The 21,595-nt window shown below is 62.9% G+C and overlaps 3 protein-coding genes across 3 annotated transcripts; 1 reads left to right on the top strand and 2 right to left on the bottom strand.

Annotated features, from left to right (window-relative positions):
* The first annotated feature begins 1,237 nt into the window (after nucleotides 1-1,237).
* On the top strand, nucleotides 1,238-6,661 carry NFKBID (NFKB inhibitor delta). Its single transcript, XM_051988934.1, has 12 exons — nucleotides 1,238-1,567; nucleotides 1,605-3,202; nucleotides 3,397-3,436; nucleotides 3,527-3,735; nucleotides 4,112-4,290; nucleotides 4,375-4,480; nucleotides 4,558-4,704; nucleotides 4,863-4,914; nucleotides 5,008-5,156; nucleotides 5,302-5,418; nucleotides 5,647-5,811; nucleotides 6,281-6,661. Exons 2-12 carry the CDS (start codon nucleotides 2,732-2,734, stop codon nucleotides 6,332-6,334), a joined length of 1,689 nt encoding a protein of 562 aa, XP_051844894.1. The 5' UTR covers nucleotides 1,238-1,567; nucleotides 1,605-2,731; the 3' UTR covers nucleotides 6,335-6,661.
* A 735-nt stretch (nucleotides 6,662-7,396) lies between these two features.
* On the bottom strand, nucleotides 7,397-14,193 carry APLP1 (amyloid beta precursor like protein 1). Its single transcript, XM_051988927.1, has 17 exons — nucleotides 13,898-14,193; nucleotides 12,938-13,081; nucleotides 12,596-12,722; nucleotides 12,336-12,448; nucleotides 12,007-12,140; nucleotides 11,632-11,816; nucleotides 11,270-11,400; nucleotides 10,278-10,352; nucleotides 10,003-10,161; nucleotides 9,359-9,487; nucleotides 9,078-9,177; nucleotides 8,858-8,965; nucleotides 8,722-8,748; nucleotides 8,394-8,437; nucleotides 8,178-8,240; nucleotides 7,933-8,085; nucleotides 7,397-7,806 (listed from the first exon to the last, which is right to left on the bottom strand). Exons 1-17 carry the CDS (start codon nucleotides 14,030-14,032, stop codon nucleotides 7,708-7,710), a joined length of 1,926 nt encoding a protein of 641 aa, XP_051844887.1. The 5' UTR covers nucleotides 14,033-14,193; the 3' UTR covers nucleotides 7,397-7,707.
* A 756-nt stretch (nucleotides 14,194-14,949) lies between these two features.
* KIRREL2 (kirre like nephrin family adhesion molecule 2) lies at nucleotides 14,950-20,408 on the bottom strand. The gene is made up of 15 exons (XM_051990864.1): nucleotides 20,360-20,408; nucleotides 19,802-19,951; nucleotides 19,532-19,681; nucleotides 19,139-19,299; nucleotides 18,767-18,917; nucleotides 18,563-18,668; nucleotides 18,301-18,449; nucleotides 17,949-18,076; nucleotides 17,727-17,859; nucleotides 17,531-17,631; nucleotides 17,218-17,437; nucleotides 16,901-17,008; nucleotides 16,681-16,790; nucleotides 16,465-16,548; nucleotides 14,950-15,889 (listed from the first exon to the last, which is right to left on the bottom strand). The coding sequence occupies exons 1-15, from the start codon at nucleotides 20,406-20,408 to the stop codon at nucleotides 15,560-15,562; spliced, it is 2,130 nt and encodes a 709-aa protein (XP_051846824.1). The 3' UTR covers nucleotides 14,950-15,559.
* Between the last annotated feature and the right edge of the window lie 1,187 nt (nucleotides 20,409-21,595).

Below are 21,595 nucleotides of genomic sequence, written 5' to 3' on the forward strand. Positions count from 1 at the left end.
GCACCGGGAGCACTGAGGGGGGTGGGGGTGGGGGGCCCAGACACAGATATAGAACTATCCAGACTAGACCCAAAGGTGCCTAAAACTGTGCGTGTTGATCAGCACTGTTAGGTCTGTGCCCCAAAGAGATTTTTTTTTTTTAAGGAAAAGGACACATCTGTACAAAACTATTTGCAGCAGCCCTTTTTGTAGGGCGGAGAATTGGAAAGTGAAGGGATGTGCATCATTCGGGGAATGGCTGACCAAGCTGGGGCTCTAGGTTATAGAAAAACATGGCAAAACCTATCTGAACTGACACAAAGTGAAGTGAGGAAAACCCGGAGATTTCGACTGTCACGTCGTAACGGTGATCTACTGTTAAAGAATTGACTACTCTGCTCAATAAAATGATCTAAAACCATTTCAAAGGACTCATGATGAAAAAAATGATGAACTCTGAGTGCAACTGAAATATAATTCTCTCACTTCATTTTTCTTGCTTTGGGGGGGGCAATATGGCTGATATGGAAATACAGCTTGCATGATGTCACATGTGTCATTGATATCATTTGCTTGCTGTCTCCGTGGGTGGGAGAGAGGAAGAAATTTGTAGCTCAAAACTGAAAGAGAAAAGAACGTTTAAAATAATGAAATTGAAAATGTAGTTGGGAAACATTTAAAAAAACATTTTTTTTTCATTAAAGCTTTTTATCTACAAAACATGTGCATGGGTAATTTTCCCCACAATGACCCTTGCAGAACAGATTTTTTTTTTTTTTAATCGATAAAAATACGCGAGGTAAGTAGCTAAAAAGGGGCTCGCAGCTTGGTCTCCCAGCCCCCAGCCCACGTGTTCACTGAATTAGGAAGTATCCCGGTGACCTGGAGCTGACAAACTCCCCGGCCCCAGAGGCTTCCCGAAAAGGCCGCCGGTCCCCGGGCTAAATGTCAGCCAGCCAGGGGATTCTAGCGAGGGCAGCCACCGGCGGCCGCGCGGCTGCCCCCGAAACCGCTTCGGTCTTTATGGGATTCTGGGACTCGCGGGGCCGCCCCGAGGGCGGGGCGAGGGCGGGGCCGGGCCGGGATTTAAAGCGCCCGCGCGGGCCAAGTCGAGAATCGGGGGACGGCTCCGGCTCCCCGCTCAGAGAAGAGGCTGGCGCAGCGCCGAGGCCGGGGTGGCCCGGGGGCCCCGCCACCCGCGCCCCGGAATCCGAAAGGTAACCCGGGACTGAACGCTTGGCGCTGAGAAGGGGCCGGGGAGTGGGGACAGGGACGGGACAGATGCCTGATCCCCAAGGGGAGGGAAGGATGGGGGGGCGGAGACCAGACTGTGCTGCCTGCGGCTCCGAGGAGTCGGCCGGGGGGGCGCGGAGGAAGATCTGCATGCGGGGGCCTCTGAGCTCTTGTCCCATCAACGAGCATTTTATCCAGAGCCGGACTCCTGGATCTAGGACCGCCAGACAGAGCCCAGGGTCAAAGGTTCCCGTGTCCCAGCGGGCAAAGCTGCGGGTGGGGGACACTTGTTTCTGAGGATCAGAGCTGGGGAGAGGGCAGGAGGTCTGGGATCCCCGGAGACAGAGGGCAGGAGGTCTGGGATCCAGAGTGCCCGAGACAGAGGGCAGGAGGTCTGGGATCCCCGGAGACAGAGGGCAGGGGCGGGGAAGAGAGTGCCTAAATCCCGGAGCGGCGGAGCCGCAGGCTGGGGGACTCCTGGGTCCAGGAAAATAAGAACTGATAAAATAGCCCGCAGGAAGATTAAAGCGGACAGAAGCCGGTCCCCGAAGCGCCAGCGCGCAGGGGCTGGGGACTCCGGGGTGGGAAGGTCCCGGGGATGGAAGGGATTTCGGAGCTCGGGGCAGGACTGGGGCATTCCCGGATCGGGGACAGAGGTGACAGAGAGGCCGGAGGGACTCCGAGGTCAGAATGGGGGGGGGGGGGCGAGCAGACTTCTGGGTTCTCCCGGTCCTGGGACAGGGCGTGCCAGGGACCCCTCTGGCCCTGGGACTTCCCCCGCCCTAGTCGAGGGACTTGGGGCCGAACAGGGATTCCCCTTCCGCGGGGATTCCGTGGTCACTGCGCTTGGCTGCCCTCCTCCCCCCCTCCCTTTGTGCTGGACACCTGGATCCCCGGGGAGGGCGGGTGGAAGATTCCCCTGCGCAGGGGTGACGATGGAGTGACGTCATCGCGTTCTTTCCGGACTCCTTTCCGAAACCGCCCGCCTCCACTTTAACTCTTCCTCTGCCGGACTCCAGGGAATTGGAGGGGAGGGAGGTTCGGGCCGCCTGGGCCGTTTGGTACCGGGGGAAGAGCTGAGTTTCTGGACGCTGAGTCCTCTCGGAGACAGGGACTAGAAGCCCGCTTCATAGATTCTCGAACTAAAAGCACGCTTAAGGGGTCATCCAGGCCCGCGCTCTTAATTTGAGAAAGAAACCGAAGCCCGGGTTAGAAGCGGGGAATCCGGCCTCCGGCCCCAAATTCTTTCCGGGCAATCGCCGAGGGGGCGGAGGCCGTTTCATCTTGGACTCGACATCCTCGGCGCCAAATATTGTTGTGCCCGACACATTAATGAACTGAGTGGCCGTGTTCCCTGAGAGATAAGGGCGGGGGAGGGGGCTGAGAGCTTCGAAAGCCTCTCGCGTCCCTGAATTAGGGATAGGGATGCGGAGGCTGCGGGGAGAGGAAGCTTTAGGTGCGCTGAAGCAAGAGATGCGGGGACTGATGCTCGGATGTCACCGAAATCCAGAGCTGGGCCATGACGAGCTTGGGTCCCAGAGAAGGAGACCCAGAGAAGGGTCCCAGACGGGGGGGCGGGAGGCGAGCAGAAGCTAGGGTCCCCGGGCCGGGATGTGGGCGGGGCAGACAGCCGGCTCCGGGGGAGACACGCTCCGGGGCTCTGGATAAGGGTTCGGCCGCCTCCCCGGTTTCCAAGACGTGGGGAGAGGGAGGTGGGGTCGGGAGGAAACTGCGGCGGAGCGGGTGGGGGGAGAGCCTCCGCGTGGGGACACTGCCCCGGTTTTCCGTGAGAGGCAGGGAAGAAGAGGGGGAGGGGCCCCTCCTTGATCTTGGACTCCCGATAACCCTCTCCCTTGGGCTCTCCTCCCTCCCTGCTCCCACCCCCACAGTGAGCCGGGGCGAGCGCAGCCACTGCCCGTCTCAGACTGTGAAGAAACTGCTGGAGGCGCAAAGGCGGCGGAGGCAATCTGGCACCAGCTACCAGCCTCAGGTGAGGGCGAGAGGTTCCGACCTACACGTCCCAGCAAGCCCAGCGGCCGCCGCCTGGCTTTGGGGCCTGATTCGGCCCCACGGTCTGCCGGGAGTTGTAGTTCTGCATCCCTCTCAGGACTCGGGGGCGGGGGTGGGGGGAGTGCGGAGGAGGCAGCCTTCTTATTGAAACTGACTTTCACCTCTTCCAACCAGGGGCAAGTCCCTGCGATCTCTGCAAATGACGCCGAACCAGGTGAGTCCGAAAACCCGGAATCGATCCCACTTCTAATCCCAGCCCCCCGAGCATCCCCGAGCTTTGCATCTGACCCCTCCTCCTCTGCAGGTCTGGGCCCCTTCCCAGGGGCTCCGGAAGTTCAGGTGGCGGGCCTTGGGGCCCCGTCGGCTCCCCCGGCGCAGGCCCCGGGCTGGGACCTGGAAGCCAGTGCCTTGTACCCCGACTGCCCCTACCACTACCCACCCTCGGCCGAAGCCTTCTTCAGCTTCCCCCCCGCGGATCCCGGGGGGCTGGCTTCCTTCCCCGCCCTCCTGGAGGTGAGTCCCCAGGCCCCTGGGGTGGGGGGTGGGGGATGGAGGGAGAGGGGTGGGGAAAGGCGCTCGCGAGGGTTTCCCAGGCCCGACGTAGTCACTTTCCTCCCCTCTTTCTCATTCCCCCTCCCCATTTTAACTCCACCCACCAATGACCAAATTAAAATGCTTAGAAAAGAAAGGAGGAAATGGTGATTCACTTCGTGGAGGCAATGATTCATTTTAAGGAAAGATCAATCTTTTTATAGAAGGGCCGCATCTTCCATCCATGAAATTCCCCCCTCCCCCCCACTTCCTCTCTGGGTCTGGGTGTCCGGGGCCCTCCCCTTTGGCTCTGATTTTCCAGACGCGGCCCCTTCATCTCGTTCCCTCCCAACTGCAGGGCCCTGTGGATGCCGCCGGACTGTATGGGGAGCCAAACCCGCCTCCGGCCGGCCCCTGGGGAGTCCCGGGGCCCCCCCAGCTCCTGGCTCCACAAGGAGCTTCCCTGGAGGCCGCGCGGGCGCAGGTTCATGCCTTAGGGCTGCAGCGGCTGCTGACCCAGGATGAGGAGGGGGACACGTGAGTTTGGGCTGGGGGGCCGGGGGTCTGGGGAAGGACCAGAACGGGGATCTTCAGCTCATCATCGTCCTCTGCCCTCCTTAGGCTTCTTCACCTGTTTGCGGCCCAAGGTCTCCGCTGGTCAGCCTATGCCGCGGCTGAGATGCTGCAGGGCTACGGACAGCTGGACATCCGGGAACACCAGGGAAAGGTGAGGGGCCGGAGCCCTGGGACAAAGGTCAGGGGTCCCTCTGCTCCAGGCTCACGTTCTGACTCCTTTCCCCGCAGACGCCCCTCCTTGTAGCCGCCACAGCCAACCAGCCGCTGATTGTCCAGGACCTGTTAACCCTGGGAGCTGACCCCAATGCTACTGACCACCGTGGCCGGACCATCCTGCACCTGGCCGCCACTTACGGCCTGCCTGGGGTCCTCACGGTGAGAATGGCTCCTAGATTCTGGCTCAAGGGGACAGAGGGGGATCCGGACTGGGCCGAGGGACCTAGTACTCGGAGAAAACAGGGGCTGAAGTCCCAGCTTTCAGGGTCCCTGGGGGGGAAACACTGACCAAATCTGAGCCCCACGTCTCTCCCCAGGCTGTGTTTAACTCAGGGATTCAGGTAGACATGGAGACCAGGGACTTTGAGGGTGAGTCACATTTGGCTGGGGCCGAGGGGCAGAATAAAGTGGGCAGGTCTCCCCAGGACAATGGGGACTTACTGGTTCCCATGATTTCCCCAGGTCTCACCCCGCTGCATGCTGCTGTGCTCTCCCTTAACGAGGTCACCCAGCAGCCAGCCTGCGGCCCCAGGACAATGACCGTCCCAGCACGGGACAGGCTGGCCTGTGTCCAGATGCTGTTAGAGATGGGGGCCGACCACACCAGCCAGGTGGGCAGGGTCCCCGGGAGATGGCGGGAGGGGCGGCCACATCGGTCCCCGAGAATGGACCAGGCAGACCAAGAGCCCGAGCCCCAGAGGTTAGAGGTCAGAGGGTGACTCGGTGTCCTCGGCCCTCACTTCCCCCTTTCTCTAGGAATTCAAGAGTAATAAGACAGTGCTGCATCTGGCCGTCCAGGGAGCCAATCTCGCCCTCGTGCAGATGCTGCTGGACCTGCCCAGTGGGGATCCGAGGGCCTTTGTGAACATGAAGGTGGGTCCTGGGACCGCGACCTCGGGAGAAGGGACAGATATGAGAGGTGCAGATTGGAGAGGCGAGATGGAGTCTCCCCCCCCAGAGCTCGGGAGGAGTCCGCGCAGTCACTGGGAGCCCTGTCCCGTTGCCCATCGCACCGGAGTGCTCGGTAGCGGCTGGAGAGACCGAGGCCCCCTGAAAAGCTGGCTTTGAGGGACCCAGCCCTTCTATTTGTCTCCCCACCAGGCCCACGGGAACACAGCCTTGCACATGGCAGCCGCCCTGCCCCCAGGATTCCCCCAGGAGCCTATCATTCGGGGGCTCCTGGCGGCTGGGGCAGATCCCGCCCTGCGCAATCTGGAGAATGAGCAGCCGGCGCACCTGCTGAGCCCCGGACCGGCCTCGGAAGCAGTAAGGGCAGCCCCTTGGACCTGTGCCCCCCCGTTTGCTTTTCCAACCCCTATCTAGACCTCTGACCTATCCTAACCCCCCACTTACCCTGAGCCCTGACCCAGAGCTCTGATCTCAGATCCCTTATACCTATCATGCTGACCCCCAGACCTCTGATCTCTGACCCCTTATACTTATCATGCTGGCCCCCAGACCTCTGATTCCTTATACCCATCATGCTGACTCCTAGATTTCTGATCTCTGACCCCTTATACCCATCATGCTGACCCCCAGACCTCTGATCTTTGACCCCTTATACCCATCATGTTGACCCCCAGGCTCCTGATCTCTGACCCCTTATACCCATCATGCTGACCCCCAGACTTCTGATCTCTGACCCCTTATGCCCATCATGTTGACCCCCAGACCTCTGATCTCTGACCCCTTATACCCATCATGCCGACCCCCGACCTCTGACTTGTTTTCCCAGCTTCGGCAGCTGTTGAAGAGAAGCCGGCCCCCACCTCTGGCCTCCTCCTCATAGGACTCACGGCCCATTACTCGGACTGGTTCTTCAGTCCACATCTGTTCAACCTCCCTGTCCCTGAGGGACAACCAAGCGTATGCTCGTGTATGCAAACCTAGGATAATTTATTGGATCCCTATCCAACGCTGACCTGCCCCCGGCCTGGGGAGTCTTACATTAAAACTCCCGGGGGGAGGCGGCCTGGAAGGGAAGCTGGGGGAGGGGGAGCCTGTGCTGATTTCTGTGAAATCGAAAGCCCCCCGACTTGTTTCTGTGAAACAGACTTAGCCCCAGACGTTCCAGCCAACCCTCCGACCCTCTAATTAAATTTGATTGGGACCCGAATGGTTTTTTTCCTGTCCTTAAGGTGGGGAATAAGACAGAGGAGTATCACCTGGGCACCTGGGTCTGAGAGAATGGCCTTCTGGGGCCTCCGGGGCATCCCAGGGGACGCTCTCAGACCCGGCCTTCCCTCGAGGTATGGGTGGGGAAACTGAGGCACAGAGCGGATGCAGCAAGGAATGGGGCTGAAGTTCCAGGGGCCCACCCCGCGCTCTGTAACTCGGGTCTGGCTCCTCCTCCAAAGGGGGGCTCATCGGTTCTGGGCAGCTGCAGCCTCTAGTGTTCTCGGGGCCCAAGCTGTCCCTTCAACAATGGGGGCCCTGGCTTCATGAAGGGCCGTGCCTTGATTTCTCCCCAACACCCTCCTTGCCCTCCCCACTTTTGGTGGGATACTCCGGGAATACTCCGGGGGCCTTCCAGACCCAACTGGGATCCCTTCTGGGAGGTGGGAGTGGGGGGAGGCAAAGGCAGAACGGGAGGTGCTCGGGCAAGCCCCCTCCCCAGGCTGCTCTATAAGCCGGCTTGTTCTTGTTTATGGGGGCGCATAGATCTCAGGCTCGCCCCCTACCCCATATCCACCTGGCCAGAGGCAGGGGGAGGGAATAAGCATTTACACAGCTCCGACTGTGTGCCTCTGCCGGCCTTACTGGACTTGACATAGATCTTCTCTTGATAATTCCCATTCCCTGCTGCCCCCCATCCCCCATCCCCCATCTGCTTGGCCAAGAGAGACAAGGCTATTGGATAGGGAAGGTTTATTGAGACATTAGTTTCACTGGGTCACAAGGTGGGGGGGAGGGCCCTGGGTGGAGGGGGCAGTTTTTCTGCACCCAATTAACTTAGAAAATAAATTAGGGGAGGAGATTGGGTAGCCATGGGCCTAGGGGCCTCTAAGGTCAGAGAGCAGGAGTTTCAGGGCCCCTGGGGTTGGAAGTTGGGGTATAAGGGTCCCCCAAAGACAGGAATTGGGGGCTTGGGGATCCTTCAGGGTCAGAAGTTGGGGGCTTGGGATCCCTCAGGGGTAGGGTTTGGAGCTCAGGGGCTGAGGCTCAGGGTCGCTCCTCCAGGAACCGGTAGGTCGGGTTCTCATACCCGTGTCTCTGCAGCTCTCGGAGCTGCTGCTCCTCCAGGCTCAGCATTGGGTCCACCTGGGGCCAGGGAGGGAATCGGGAGCCTTGAAAGGCCTGAGCCCCGGACCTCCCCAGTGACCTTTGAACCCCAGTGCCCCGTGATCTCCCAGGACCCCTGCACGTCCCCTCCGCGGGCGGGCTCACCTCCACAACCCCGTGGCTGATGGCCCCGTAAGGCCGCCGCCTCCGGGCCACCAGCAGGGACAGGACCACGACGGCCGCCACGGCCACGGCCACGACCAGGAGCCCGGCCACGGCCCCGCGGGCCACCCCTGTCCCTGCACCCATCCCCGGCTCCTGCGGGAGAAAGCAGCGTCACAGCCTGCCCGGCCCGGGGTCCCGTGCCCATCCCCGCCTCTGCCAGCCCGCCCCCCGCCCCAGCCGCTTACCAGCTCGTCCCTCTGGATCTCCGGGGAGCGGAACGGGAGGCCCCGGGGGATGGAGACGTTCACCTGGGGGGAGAAGGCATTCAGGAGCCGCTGAGGGCGCCCTTCCTCCCCCTGCTCCTCCTGGGCACTGGCTCCCGCCCCCGCGTCCCTCCTCCAGCCCCTCGGAGAACCCGGCCCCGGCCTCTCAGAGACGAGACCCCTGACCAGCCCCCTCACCTTGTGCTCTGGAAGTCGCTCAGCTCCATCCCCTTCAGTGAAGCCTGCACCCAGGAAACCCCGACTTAGACTCCAACTGGGCCCAGCCCCGCCCCCAGCCCCTCCCCAGAGACCTCCTCAGAACCCTCAACCCCTCCCCGAGACTCCCTAGGAACTCCCACCCCCCCACGCTCTCCCCGGAGCCCCCCCAGTCCCTCCTGGGGACCTGCTAGGAACCCCCAGCCCCCTAGCCCCTCCCCAGAACCCCCAGCTCCTCCCCAAAGAGCTCCCCGGAACCCCCACCCCCACCCCAGGGACTCCAGAGCAGATTTCACATCCAGTCACTCACCTTTAAGAGGCATTGTTGCACCCATGTCTGTCGCGGGGAGTGGGGAGGGGAGGGAGAGAGGCAAGAGATTAGGGAAGGTGGCGGGAAATGTCCCTTTTGCCTGCCGGCCCCCTCCTGCCCTCCCCCCATCGGTCACCTTCTTCCGTGGCGGGGGGCAGGGGGGCACCCCCATCCTCACTGCTGCCCCCTGGGGCGGGCGCCTCCAGCTCCCCCGGACCCAGATGCTCAGCCCGGAGCAGCTCCTCTGCAGGGGAGAGTTGGGAAGAGGACCTGAAAGGCCGCCCTGGGAAGGGCCGGGGAGGGGCGAGGGGCGGGGCGGGGTCAGGGGGTGTGTTGGGGCGGGGGCGGGTACCCACGGATTTGGGGCTGAAGCTCCCGGGCCAGGTGCGGGTTCTGCTCAAGCAGCCCCAGGCTCTGATTCATGCGTTCCTCGATCACCTGGAGGTGGGTCTGAACCTGGAGTTTGGAAAGGAGGGGCTGTTAGTGCCGAGGGGCCTTGGAGGAAATCCCCATGAGCCCCGAGACGGTGGCCAGCTGGGATCCAGAAGCGGAAGGGGGACGGGGGTGCTGGCGGCGCCCCGCAGGGCCTGGGGGCTGGGAACGGGGGCGGAGCTAAGAAGCTCCCTGCCCTCCCTACCTGGAAGCGCATCTGCTCTGCCTTCTCCGGGTCCACGGCGGCCACATGCTGGTAGTGGCGGATGGTGTGTCTTTGTTCCTTCTGCTCGGCCCGCAGGTACCGTTTCAGGGCCTGGAGCACTCGCTCTGCCTGCGGGGGAGACCCAGGTGTCCAGCCCCGCGGCCGCACCCTCAGGGACACGCCCCCAGTCATCTGGTCCCCCACATAAGGGTCCCTGCTCCCTGCCTCCGCGGTCCCTCCTTCCTCGCGGTCCCCCCCTTCCTCATGGTCCCCCCTTCCTCGCGGTCCCCCCCTTCCTCATGGTCCCTCCTTCCTCGCGGTCCCCCTCTTCCTCGCGGTCCCCCCCTTCCTCGCGGTCCCCCTCTTCCTCGCGGTCCCCCCTTTGTTGCGGTCCCCCCTTTGTTGTGGTCCCCCCTTCCTCGCGGTTCCTCCCTCTTCGCGGTCCCCCCCTCTTCGCGGTCCCCCCTTCCTCGCGGTCCCCCCCTTCCTCATGGTCCCCCCTTCCTCGCGGTCCCCCCTTCCTCGCGGTCCCCCCTTCCTCGCGGTCCCTCCTTCCTCCTGGGCCCCCCCTTCCTCACGGCCCCAAGTCTGCAGCCTCCAGGTGCAGCCTCAGGAAGCCTGGCGTCGGGTCCCAGCCCCCTCACCTGGGGCTCGTCCCCCTGAAGAGCTGCCAGGAAGCCTTCTAGGGCCGCTCGGCGCTGGTCGTTGATGAGGGCAATGACTCGGGCAGCGTGGGTCTCCACCAGCCGCTGCCGCTCCCCGGAGACCTGCTCCTCCAACGTCTGCAGGATGGACTGGAAGTGCTACGGGGGAAGGACGGGACAGGCTATGGGCCGCTGCTGAGGGCTGGACACGGTGGTCACACGGCCCCTTCGGTCTGGCCAGCGAGGGTCCAAGGGGCGGGCCAGAGGGTGCTCACCTCGTTCAGAGCTTGCCGGTCGGTCTTAGGGAGGTTCCTGGCTTGATTGTCGGCCTCGGCCCATTCCCGCATGACCTGCCACGGGGGAGTCACATCAGTCCCCCAAGGTTGCCCCCGTCCTCTCCCCAAACCTAGGGGACTCGAGGAGGATTCTCTTTGGGCCAGCCCTTCAGGGTGTTGGGGGGAACTCAGGGTTATTTGGAAGTTTGAAGCTGTCTTGGAATGTTCCGGGGGCACCCGGAGGGACTGAGTGTGGATGACCACATGGGCTTTTCCCTTTTTTGCTGTCGTTTGTTTGCTTTTTGTTTTCTTTCCCGGCTTTTCCCCTTTTGATCTGATTTTTCTTGTGCACTATGATCATTATGGAAATATGTATAGAAGAACTGCACGTTTTACATATATTGGATCACTTGCCATCTAGGGGGGAGGGAAGGAGGGAGGGGAAAGGTGGGAGGAAGGGAGAAAAATTTGGAACACAAGGTTTCGCAAGTGTGAGTGTTGAAAATTCTCTATGGATGTGTTTTGGAAATAAAAGCTTAAAAAACCCCAAATGTTATTGGGGTGGTCCGTGGGGTAACTGGAAGTTCCTGGACATTACTGGGGCAGGAGCCTCTGGTGTTTGTGGGAATATCTAGGGCATTCAGGTGATTTCAGAAGCTCCAGGGACATGGCTCATGCTCCCCATTTTATTAACCTATCATATTATAGGGAATATAGGGAATACTGAGGTTACTGGCATGGCATGGGGTTCAAAGTATGATGAAAGAGCCACTGATCTGCCCCATCAAGGAAGGCACCCTAGGATTATCGGAGCAAAATTCTGGGTGCCCATTGGCTATTGAGGGGTCCAGGGATTTTTTTTTTCTTGCTGAGGCAACTGGGGATAAGTGATTTGCCCAGGGTCACAGCCAGGGTGCAGGGATTTTTAAAGAGGTCTGACAGGGAGCGTTCTTGGGCAAAGGGGTACCGGGGCAGGCTCCAGGGGGGCCCACCTCGTTAATCTGCCGCATCCGCCTTTCCTCCAGATCCATCTTAGCCCTCAGGAAGCCCGCGTGCTCGCCACCCTCTCCCGGCATCCCAAAGTACACATCCACACCGTCGGTGGGCCGGGCCGTCGGGCTCCCTGTGGGGTCCGAGAACGACTGCGCTGTAATGGCCTCCCTCAGCACTGCCGAGGCTACTCGGGGCTGCCGAGAATTAGAGCCTCCCTCTGGGAGTCTGGACCCCCGAACATAGGGGCTTTTGTGGGTGGCCCCTCTCCTTCCTCCCGAGGGCTGTGCCAGCCTCAGTGAAGAGCCAGCCTGACTCAGGCTCCGGGTACCTGGGGGGCCCCGACTCTGGGGGTGAGTCTCACCTTTGCTGGCCCTGGAAGGGGGTTGGGTGCTGGGGTGCTGGAGCCTCCTGGCTTCTCCCTCCCCGTCTTCTTCATCCTCCCCGGGGGGCTCCACAAAATAGTCATCCACCGTCTGAGGAAAGGACTCCTCTTCCTCCTCCTCTTCCTCCTCCCCCCCAGGGGACTGTGGCTGGGTGGGAGCGTCACTGGAGAGACGGTGAGACCCCAGAACTGGCTGTGGGACCCACAGGCCTCCGGCACCCAGCACCCGCTTCCCAACTTTCGGGGACACAGGCCTGCCAGACTCAACCTCGGGCTCCCATTCAGCCTCCCCCCTCCCCGGTTCCTACCCATCTGGCAGGCTAGCCTGGCCCTCCTGGAGCCTCAGGGGCTCACCTGTGGGGGGTCCGCGGAGGCGTGGAGGTGCCTGGAGCCGGGCAGCATACGTACTCCACACCCCGAAATCGATCTGTTCCACATGGGAGGAGCATCCCGGAGCCGTGAAGAACCAGGCCCTCCGAGTGGCAAGCCTGAGGGAGAAAGCATGGAGGGCTTTGGGGGGTGGGGTACAAGGGAGAGTGTGGGGGAAGGGAGTGAGCCGAGGGGGATGGGAGGCGGGGCTGGGGCCCAAAGGTTAGGGAGATGGAGCACTAGGATCTGCGGGAGACAGGGCCCGGATGTGGGGCCTCTACCGTGGGGCCAGGGTAGCCGAGATCCTGCCTCACCTCTTGAGCCTGACGGTGCCTGTAGGCTGAGCCTTCACACTCATCCATCCTCTCCTGGTGCAGGAACTTGCACCCCTCAGGAACCAAGAGGGCCTCACTCACAAACTCACCGGCTGTAGGGAGACCGGGCGGATAAATGGCCCCCTCCTCTCCGCCGCCCAGACGCCCACCTCAGGGACTGGGGGTGTTTGCTCCCCAGGTGTCTCGGTCCCGCCCCCACTTTCTCAGTGCCACCTGGGGTCAGGGCTGCTCCCACTCACGCAGGCAGTGATAGGGGATCACCACGTGGTGGGGGCATCTGGTCCCGCGGGCACCCCCACACCAGCGCTCCATTGGGATGGGTCGTGAGGCTTCCTCCACGCGGCCGATCTGGAGGTCGGGGTACACCTGGGGTGGGGGAACGGCGTGGGGGTTCCATGGAGAGGGGAGCTCGCAGTTCTCCCCCTCCCAAAGGCTTTTCCCGAATCCGAAGATTTCAGCTTTGCTCCCACGTCCACGCACGGCTCCACCCCCGATGGTCGCCACCCACGGCTGCCCTGGCCATCCTAAGCCCCGCCCCTTCAGACCCCCGGCTCGGCCCGGCCCCCTCAGGCCCCGCCCACCTGTCTGCAATAAGCCAGCACGTGCTGCGGGTCTCGGAGGCAGCGGCGTGAGTGCTGGGGGTCAGGTTCCCAGCGGCCTGTGCGCAGGTCTCTGTGCAGGGTCAGCCGCCCGCAGAGCCCAGCCACTTGGGGGACCCCCGCGATCTGAAAAGCGCAGGAAGCACGAGAGGGTTGAGAGCGAAGAACCCCAAGTCCGGGAGGCTGGCCCCGGCCCACGGCCCCGCCCCCTCAGGGACCCAGGAGTCCCGACTCCGACATCAGAGATCTCGGGCATCCGGACCCCCGGACTCCGCCCCCCTCGAGGACCCAGGCATCCGAGCCCCATCTCTAGTCCCCCCTCAGGGATCCAGGCCCCAGCCCCCGCTGCGGTGCAGATGGCGTTGCCAAGGCAACTGCTCCGGAGGGGATGGGGGTCGCCATGGAGACTGGGTCCCAGGTGAATCGCCTGGCATCACCGGCTGGTTACCGCGGAGACCGACCCTCCTTCCCGCTGCCGCACCCCCGTCCTCTCTGGCCCGCGGGGGCGGGGGGCGGCACAGGCTGGGGTCTTTCTCTGGTCTCGTTCACTCCCCCACCCCGTGACCCGGTTGCTTTGGTCCCCTAAGCCGCGATGCAAGGACCCAGGAGTCTAGGCCTCCAGCCCCTACCCCACTCAAGGGCCTGCAAACGTCCTGATCCTACAACCCTTGCCCCCATCAGGCTCTCGTGCGTTTTATGCTCACCGACCCTCTTCCCTCAAAGAGCGGGGTCCGGCTGGTGCAGGGCCGCGGGTGTCCCCTCCCCTCCAGCCTCAGGCGTCCAGACCCCCAACCCGTTCGGAGCCCCACCCCCCATTTCAACCGCAGGTTCTGGGGACTGCAGAGCGAGAGTCGGGGTGGGGTGGGATGGGGAGGGCGGGGGGGGGCGGCTTTGGGCGTCTGGATCCCCCACCTCACCCGCAGTCGGGGGCGTGGGTCTCACCTCCCTGGGGCTAGGCGTCCCCCTGGATGAGCTCCCGGGCGCTGGGAGCAGCAGCAGCAGTAGCAAAAGCGGCAGCAACAGCAGCGAACCGAGGCGGCGTCCGAGCCCACGGGCCGCGGGGTTCGCTGACCCCATGTCCGGGCCGGGGCTGGGGCCCGAGCCCCCTTCTCTGTCTCCCCTGCCCGGCCCTGCAGCGAGCCCTGGGCCCGCGATCTCCTTCCTCGGCTGGGCCGGCCTTCCTTCTGGCTCAGCCGAGCTCGCCCTACCCTTCCCCCAGTCCTTGGTTGGTCGCCCTCCTTTCACTCCTCCGGCCCCCTCCCCCGGGTTTCCCCGCCCTGGGCCCGCCGGTGACAGGAGCTCCCAGCACCGCCGCCGCCTCCTCCTGCTGCTGCCCCCCCCAGCCCCGGGCTGCGCCGGCGCCGCCAGCCCCGCCCCGGCCCCGCCTCCCCGGTCGGGACAATAGCGCGGGTGAGAGTGCCTGCCCTGCTGCACGCCCTGGGCCCAGGCCTCCTTCCGGACCTTTCGGGGCCCCGCCTTGCCTCGGAGATCTCAGCGCGATGCTCCCAGACTCTTGACCTTCAGGGGTCACCCCCCTCCCCAGCCCCAGTCCTCGTCCGCCTCCCGCCCCAAACGGGAGAGTTACCACCTCACCATTACAGCATCTCCACTCCCCCCGCCCCAGCCTGCGCTGCCTCGGCCGCTGAACGTGGGCAAACCGGGGAAGGGTCCTGAACTGGGGCTGGGGCGGCGGCCAGCTTCCCCCTGGACCTGCCAGGTTCAGTGTCTCTGGGGCTTTGGGGATTTAACCTTGGAGACAAGTCTGCCTGTGGAGGTGGGGAACCCCGACCCCTAGAACTCCCCTCCTCATTCACCCCAACTCTCACTCTGAGGTCTCCAGAACCCACAGCTGAATGGGAGTGGGTACCCCGTGGGTACCCCGGACGCCGGGGTCTGGAAGGGGGGTAGGCTGGGATCCCGACACCTGTACCCCTGAACCTTCAGTGCCCGCCCTCTGGGATGGTTGATGTTTATAAATTTTTCTCACAGTACATTTTTCCATTTTTTTAATTAAACATAAATATTCAAACCCCAACATTCACTCCTTATTTCCGGATTTGTATTTGCCTCAGCAATGGGGTCATCGCAAGAAATGTGCCCCCATTCCCTCCTTCCCTGCATCAGGCTGGTGTGGCACCAGAGTCCACCATCTTGCATCCCTGGTGTCAGAAGCCATCTTGGCACAGTTTCCATGAGACTGCCATCTACCAGGCAATGGAGAAGCATCCGTTCTCGGTCCTTACACCATCACAAATCTGCTTCCTGGGCAGGGCAGGCCTTTTCTCCCCCACATTGAAAGCAAGTCTCCTTGGTTCCAGACTTGTCGCTTCCCCTTGCCCATCCTAGCCCATCTGCCACTTTTGAGTTCTCTTGACTCAAGTGAATTGAGAGTCCTGTTTACACTTGGGCCTTTTCCATTTGCTGAGCCAGGTGTCCATCAAAGTCAGGCTCCTCCTCCCCACCCCCATATCCAGTCTTGGGTTGCTATCTTGAGGGGGAAACCTTCTTGGTTGCCCAATGATTAGACCCAAGAAAGGCCTGGACCCTTTACAGAGGCCTCCCATTGGCTGGCGTGGGTGACCAGCTATCAGTCTGAGGGGCAGGTCACACGTGGGTCTGAAGGCGCTGGTGGCCAGGAACGGGGATGACCGTGTAGGAATAAGGCGAGGGCCCCGGAGCCGGGTCAGGGGTTCCGTAGGGGGTGGGTTTGACGTAGCTGGTGAAAGCTCGGGTGTAGGGAGTGGTGAGGTAACCCTCCCGAGGCCGGTAGAGACCACCCAGGTCTGGGGGGAATAAGGCCAGGTGAGGGGTCAGGTCATAGAAGCCAGAAGGACTGCCCGAGAAGACGGGAGATGCTGGAGAGGAGAACAGGGCGGCTCCAGGGTCCTGGCTCACACTCACACCTCGAACCTTATAGTAGCCATTAGTGGGATCCTGGGGGGAGATTTTTAAAAAAGGGAAAAATAAAAGGTGAAGGTTGAAGATGAGGAGCCAGAAAACCAACGGAGATCAAGGGGCCAGCGGAGGCTCACGGAGAGAGAGCTCCGATGTAAGGGGGGGCACGCATGGGCAAGGCCGAAGCCAGCCACCAGAGCCGCCCCCAACACCTTTGAGGGAGACAGGAAAGCTCCCAGAGATAACAGGGAGACTGGGTGGCGGCTGACAGACCAGGAGGAGAAACCCGGGGTGACCCAGAGACAGGAGCCGCAACCAGGAGGTCCCTGAACTAAGGTGGAGAAGCTTCTGGCTGGGGCTGGAAATTGGGGGGAGGGGGCAGGACAACCTTGGCACACTGGAAGGGGAAGCCCGGAGTAGGAGGGCACAGTGGCTGTGCCGGGACAAAGGAGACCAGGGACTGAATGACGGGGTGAGGGGAGCCCAGGGAAGACTGAGATAGACATGGAAAAAGGAAGCCGGGAGGTGACTGAGGGGGCCCAGGGGGAGGAGGAGCCAGAAGTCATAGACAGAGCCCACGGGTTCCAGGCCCCGCCCCTCACGGCCCCGCCCACCTTGGACTCAGGCCCCGCCTCTTCGTCGCCCGCGAGATCGTTCTGCTTGGGGAGGGACGTGCCGGCGGACTCGCTGCTGGGGACCTGGGGGAGGGGTCGGAGCTGTCAGCGGGTGTCCAGGGAGAGGCCCCCGCTAGGCCCCGGGAGCCACCGCCCGCGCCGCCCCTTCCGGCCCCGAGCTCGCGGGGCTCTCTGGCGCGGTGGGGCGCTCCCTACCCGGGCTTCCCGGCCGCTTTCCTCCTCCTCCTCGGGCGCCCGAGGGCTGGAACCGTCGCTGTCGGTGATTTGCACTAGTATGTCCCGCTTGGAGATCCTGGCTCTGGAGCCTGAGGGGGGGGGGGAGAAGGCGGAGTTCGAGGGCGGCACCTCAGAAACAATGGGGGCCTGAGGGGCAGGGATGGGCGGGGGGAGGGGGAAGGGGGGCGACTACACTGACCTCGGCCTCGGCGCCAGCAGCAGTGGGCGCCCCCCGCGATCAGCAGCAGCAGCAAGGCGGCGGCCGCCGCAGCCACTCCGGCCACGATGCGCACCAGGGGCAGTGGGTCTGGGAGGGGACACAGAGGTCAGAGTTAGGGGACAGTTTGGGACCCGGGGGGACCCAGCTCGGCTTGGAGGAGCAAGAAGCCTGGCCGAGGCTGGGTGCAAGGGAAGGGTCCTGGGGGTTCTGGGGTTTGGGGTGCGTCCCTGGGGAGCGGTCTCCAGGGCTGTGGGCGGCCCGGGGGACTTGGGGAATCCGGGGCCCTCCGTGCTCACCACTGCGGGTCAGGCCAGCCCGGGCTCCGGCCTCGCCCAGGCGGTTGCGAGCGCTGCAGTTGAAGTCCCGGATGAAGTCCGGTTCCCGAGTCCCGGAGATGTGCAGCACCGAGACCAGCCCCCGGCGGCCCCCGCGCGGGGCCCCTGGGGCGGGGAATGTCTCCACTAGGAAGCGGCCTCGAGCTCCCGAGGCCAGGGCGCCCTCGCCCCAGGACCAGACCTGGGCGAGAAGACCGAGTGAGGCTAGGCGAGGGGATCGGAGCTGGGGGGTGGGGGGGCCCAAGGTTCTTCGGGGAAGAGGGGAAACCCTTACCACCGCGTCGGGGGCTGGAGAGCCGAGCACTAAACACTCCAGCCGGGCAGGGGCTCCCAGGGCAGCCGGGGGCGAATGCAGAGCAGTCACTGCGGGGGGGCCTGGGAGGGAGGATTCGAGAGCCAATCAGAGACGGCCCCGTCCCTCGCCCTGGCCTATCCCCTCCCTTTCGTCCTGCCCCCCAACCTCTGCTCACCATGCACAGTCAGTGTTGCCTCCCCCAGGCCGCCCCCCACTCCTGAGGGGCCTGGCTCCGCTCGACACTCATAATTTCCTGCATCCCCCGGCCCCACAGCCGCTAGGCGCAACGTGGGCCCCGAGCCCAGGACCTGGGGAGGCATGGGGAAGAGCCATTAGGGGACATGGCAAGGAGGGAAAGAGCTCAACGAGCCCCTCCCCCCAGGCCCGAGTCCATTACCTTCGTCCCCCCATGGCGGGTCCAGGTCACTCTGGGGGGCGGGTTCCCCTTCCAGGTGCAGGTGAAAGAGGCGTCTTCCCCCACATCCACTGCCACTGGCTCAGGTGGGGAGAGGAGGAGGGGGCCGACTGAAGGTTAAAGAGAGACTATTAGTAGGACTCAGGCACCCAGACCTCCCAACCTCCTCCTCCCAGGCACTGGGACTATCCTCCTCCTGCAGATGTATCCCAATCCTATCAGCCGGACCGAGGCCCAGAGACTTCCCCGGGCCTGCAGGAACCCTGGCCAACTCTGGCCACTGCCGCCATCCCCAGCTTCTTTAGGGATCTCCCCTTCCCCTCCCCCCACTCACACTGCACATCCAGTGCTGTGCTCCGGTTGGTACTGCCCACGGCGTTGGTCACCTCGCAGGACACAGGTTCAGTCAGGAAGGAAGCATCAGCTTTTGCCTCCAACAGAGGCCCCCGAGCTCCGGGAAGCACAGATCCCCCTTTCGCCCACCTGGGGGATAGGAAAGGTCAATACTGGAGAGTCTCAAACATGGGGGGAAGGAGGGGCAGGGAGTCCTGGGACAGTCCCATCAGTGGGGGCTGGGAGCATCTGCAGGGGCTCACCTGTAGCCAGTGACTGGGGGATGGGCTGTTGCTCTGCACAGAAAGGTGACCTTCCCACCCTCAGGCACTGTCTGGGGCTCGGCAGACAGAGTCACCACGGGGGGATCTAGGAGATGGGAAGGGATTGAAGTCAGTAAGAAGGCCGTACCCAGCATCCTTTCCCCCAGTCAGTGTGCAGAACCCACAAGTCCAGCTCTCACTTACACTGCAGGCTGAGGGTGACTTCAGTCTGTTTGCCCCTGGGCAGGGCTGGGCTCCGGGCCTGGCAGATGAAGGAGGCGCCATCATCCCGGGCAGAGGGGGTGATTGAGAGAGAGCTCTCCGCTGCTCCCAAGTTCCCGCTGGCCAGCAGGGTCTGGAGGGGATGTGGAAGAAAGGATTAGGGGTAGTGACCTCGCTGACCCGCGTGGAGGGGATGGCTTAGTTTATTTCTGATTGGTCCCTCTGCTCCCTCCTCTGCTCCCTCTTCTCACCATGACCTCCAAACTTTTGCAAAAGTCTCTATGGGGAATTATTTTCCATTCTCTGACCTCCCTATGCTGTGAAGTAAGAGACGGCTCCAGATTCTAGTCTGACCTGGCTGTAGCTGGCTCCCTCCAGACGAACACCGTCCCGAAACCAGAGCAGCTCAGGGGTGGGGCGAGCGCCACCTCGGGTCCGGCAGGTCAGGTTCCCAGGAACCCCAGCAACTAGAGCCACAGTTGGAGCCCCTAGCACCTCGGGTGCTTCTGGGGGAACTGAGGACAGAAGAACAGTGAACCTTCATCTCATCAGAGACCCCAGCCTCGGCCTAGCAAGATCAGGAATAGTCGGGGAACAGTGCAGGCAGAAACTTCTTGAGTGACATATGGGGTGGGGGACAGTCCTTGAATCCCTCAGGACAAACACACGAATTGGGGGTGGGGTGGGGCTGGACATTTGAGTGGGGCCAAATGCCAGAGTCCAGCTGGAAAAGGGGTCAGGAATTACCAAGAACTTGGAGCCGAGCCGGCCGCGAGCGAAGGGCAGCCTGGGTAGCCTGGCACTCATAGGAGGCTTCATCCCCAAGTTCAACTGGCCCAATGTGCAGATCATGGTGGCCACTGGCCCTGTCTCCTGCGATCCAGTATCGGGACCACCCTGGGGAAGGCACAGAATAAAAGGGGCAGGGTTCCTATGTGGAAATCCCAGCCCAGGCTTCCTTAATCTCCCTAGCAGAGATGTTCAAGCCCCTAAAGTCGCTCCCGAGGTGGTCCTCACCAGGCAGATCCCGTTCACCCCCTAGGGCTAAGCCATCCTTTGTCCACTGAACCAAGCCGTGGTAGCCGCTGAGCGCGCAGGGGAGGATGGCCTCCTCCCCCAGGACAACCTCTAGGTCCTCTGGTTGCTGTGTGAAGTGGGGAGCGTGGCCTGGCGGGGGAGGAGAGAGGAGTCAGAGCTCAGAGAAGCTGAGAAACCCAGCGAGGCTTGGGAATGCCCAGAGCGCCCCCGAAGGTAGGGGTGGGAGCACAGCTGGAGTCCCGGGGTCTGGGATCCTCCCGCCAGCAGCTTCCTTTGTCCCCAGTCTCTCCGACGAGTTTTTCCGGAAGGTGACAGAATTCCAGCCCACCAGGACTAAAGCGTCCGGACTCGGCGCCTCCCTTTTATCCTGGAATCCTGGCAGCCTGAGGCGACAAGGAAACTCGTTTCTGTCCTTCCCTCCCCGAGCCTTGCTCTGAGGGTCTCTCCCACCCCACCAGAAGGGAAAGAACATATGGGGAAACTGAGGCACTGGCCCTCCTCCGGGCTCCTCCTATCCCATTCCGTCCTGTCCCGTACCTGCACTGCAGCCGAGGAGGAAGAAGAGAAGCGCGCCCAGTGGAAGCATCTTCGTGTTCTCGAGCCCCCCTCAAGTCCTCAAACTTTCTGAGCTAATCGCAGCCCCCCCAAAACGCGCGGCCGCCCACGCCTCTGCTCACTCTGGCCCTGCTCTGCCTCCCCCTTAGCCCCCAAGGCTGACTCCGTGACCCCTCGGGCTCAAGCGCCTGGAAGCTCCGCTCTCCGGCTTCCTCCTGCCGGGCTCTCGGCTCGCCTGCCGCTCGCTAAGTCCCCGGGGGCTGGGCCTGGCTCCACACTTAGGCAGCCCTGCTCGGCCCCGCCCCCAGCCGGGCACGCCCCCTCCTCATTGAGAAAACGCTCCTCGAGACGAAAATTAAAGAGTGGGGGCTGAGGAGGGAGAGCTTGGGGAGGGAGATGGGGAGGGGGGAGGGGGAGCCACCTGTCGGGAGGGAGGGCAAGGGGAGCCGTGGCCAGGGGACAGAGGGGAGGGTCCCCACGCAGGACTGGGTTTTAGGGCACCGAACGCCGGGCTCTCGGGTTGGCGCGTGGCCGCTCTTCCGGGCCCGGGGGGAGGAGTTCGTTCAGTTAGTGGAACAAACTCGCTCAGGCAGGGCCCTGGGGCTCGGAAGCCGAGTCTCCAGGGCTCCCCAAGTGGAAAAGGAGATATAAATGTTGCGCTCCTCGGGGACCCAGCCGAGCAGGGGACCGCTGGGACGCGGGGCTATTTTTACCTTGAGAGCAAGGTCAGAGCAGGGTCAGCGGTTTGGGGGGACACTGAGTCTCGGCGATGGGGGGCCTCCCCGGCGCCAGCCTCCCCCGAGCTGCCAGTCTAATCATGGGGACTACAGGACAAGGCTCTCGCTACTAAATTCTGCCGAACCTTTTTTTTTTTTTTTAATCGGGAGCCAGGAATCCCGTCCCCCAGACCCCTTTGGGGCCCTTTCTCAGTCATCCACAGGACTAAGCCGCCCGCCGCTTGTCTCTGGCGGCCGCCCCCCAATCCCTCCACCGCGAGATCCCAGACAGTCCGGTCCCCACACTTCCCTCTGCCTCTTCACTGCCTCCCGGTCACCCGGGAGACACAAGAGAAGTGGGAGGGGCCGGAGACCAGGAGGCTGGGAACCGAGCAGCTTGTCCTGACGCTTCAATGAGGGTCCCAGCCGCGCGTTCCCACGAGGGCCAAAGAGGTCCAGGGGCAGCTGGGACAAGCAGGTGGGAGGAAGGGCGCACATCCCT

This window comes from Antechinus flavipes, chromosome 3, assembly GCF_016432865.1.
Source record: "Antechinus flavipes isolate AdamAnt ecotype Samford, QLD, Australia chromosome 3, AdamAnt_v2, whole genome shotgun sequence".
Classification (NCBI taxonomy): domain Eukaryota; kingdom Metazoa; phylum Chordata; class Mammalia; order Dasyuromorphia; family Dasyuridae; genus Antechinus; species Antechinus flavipes.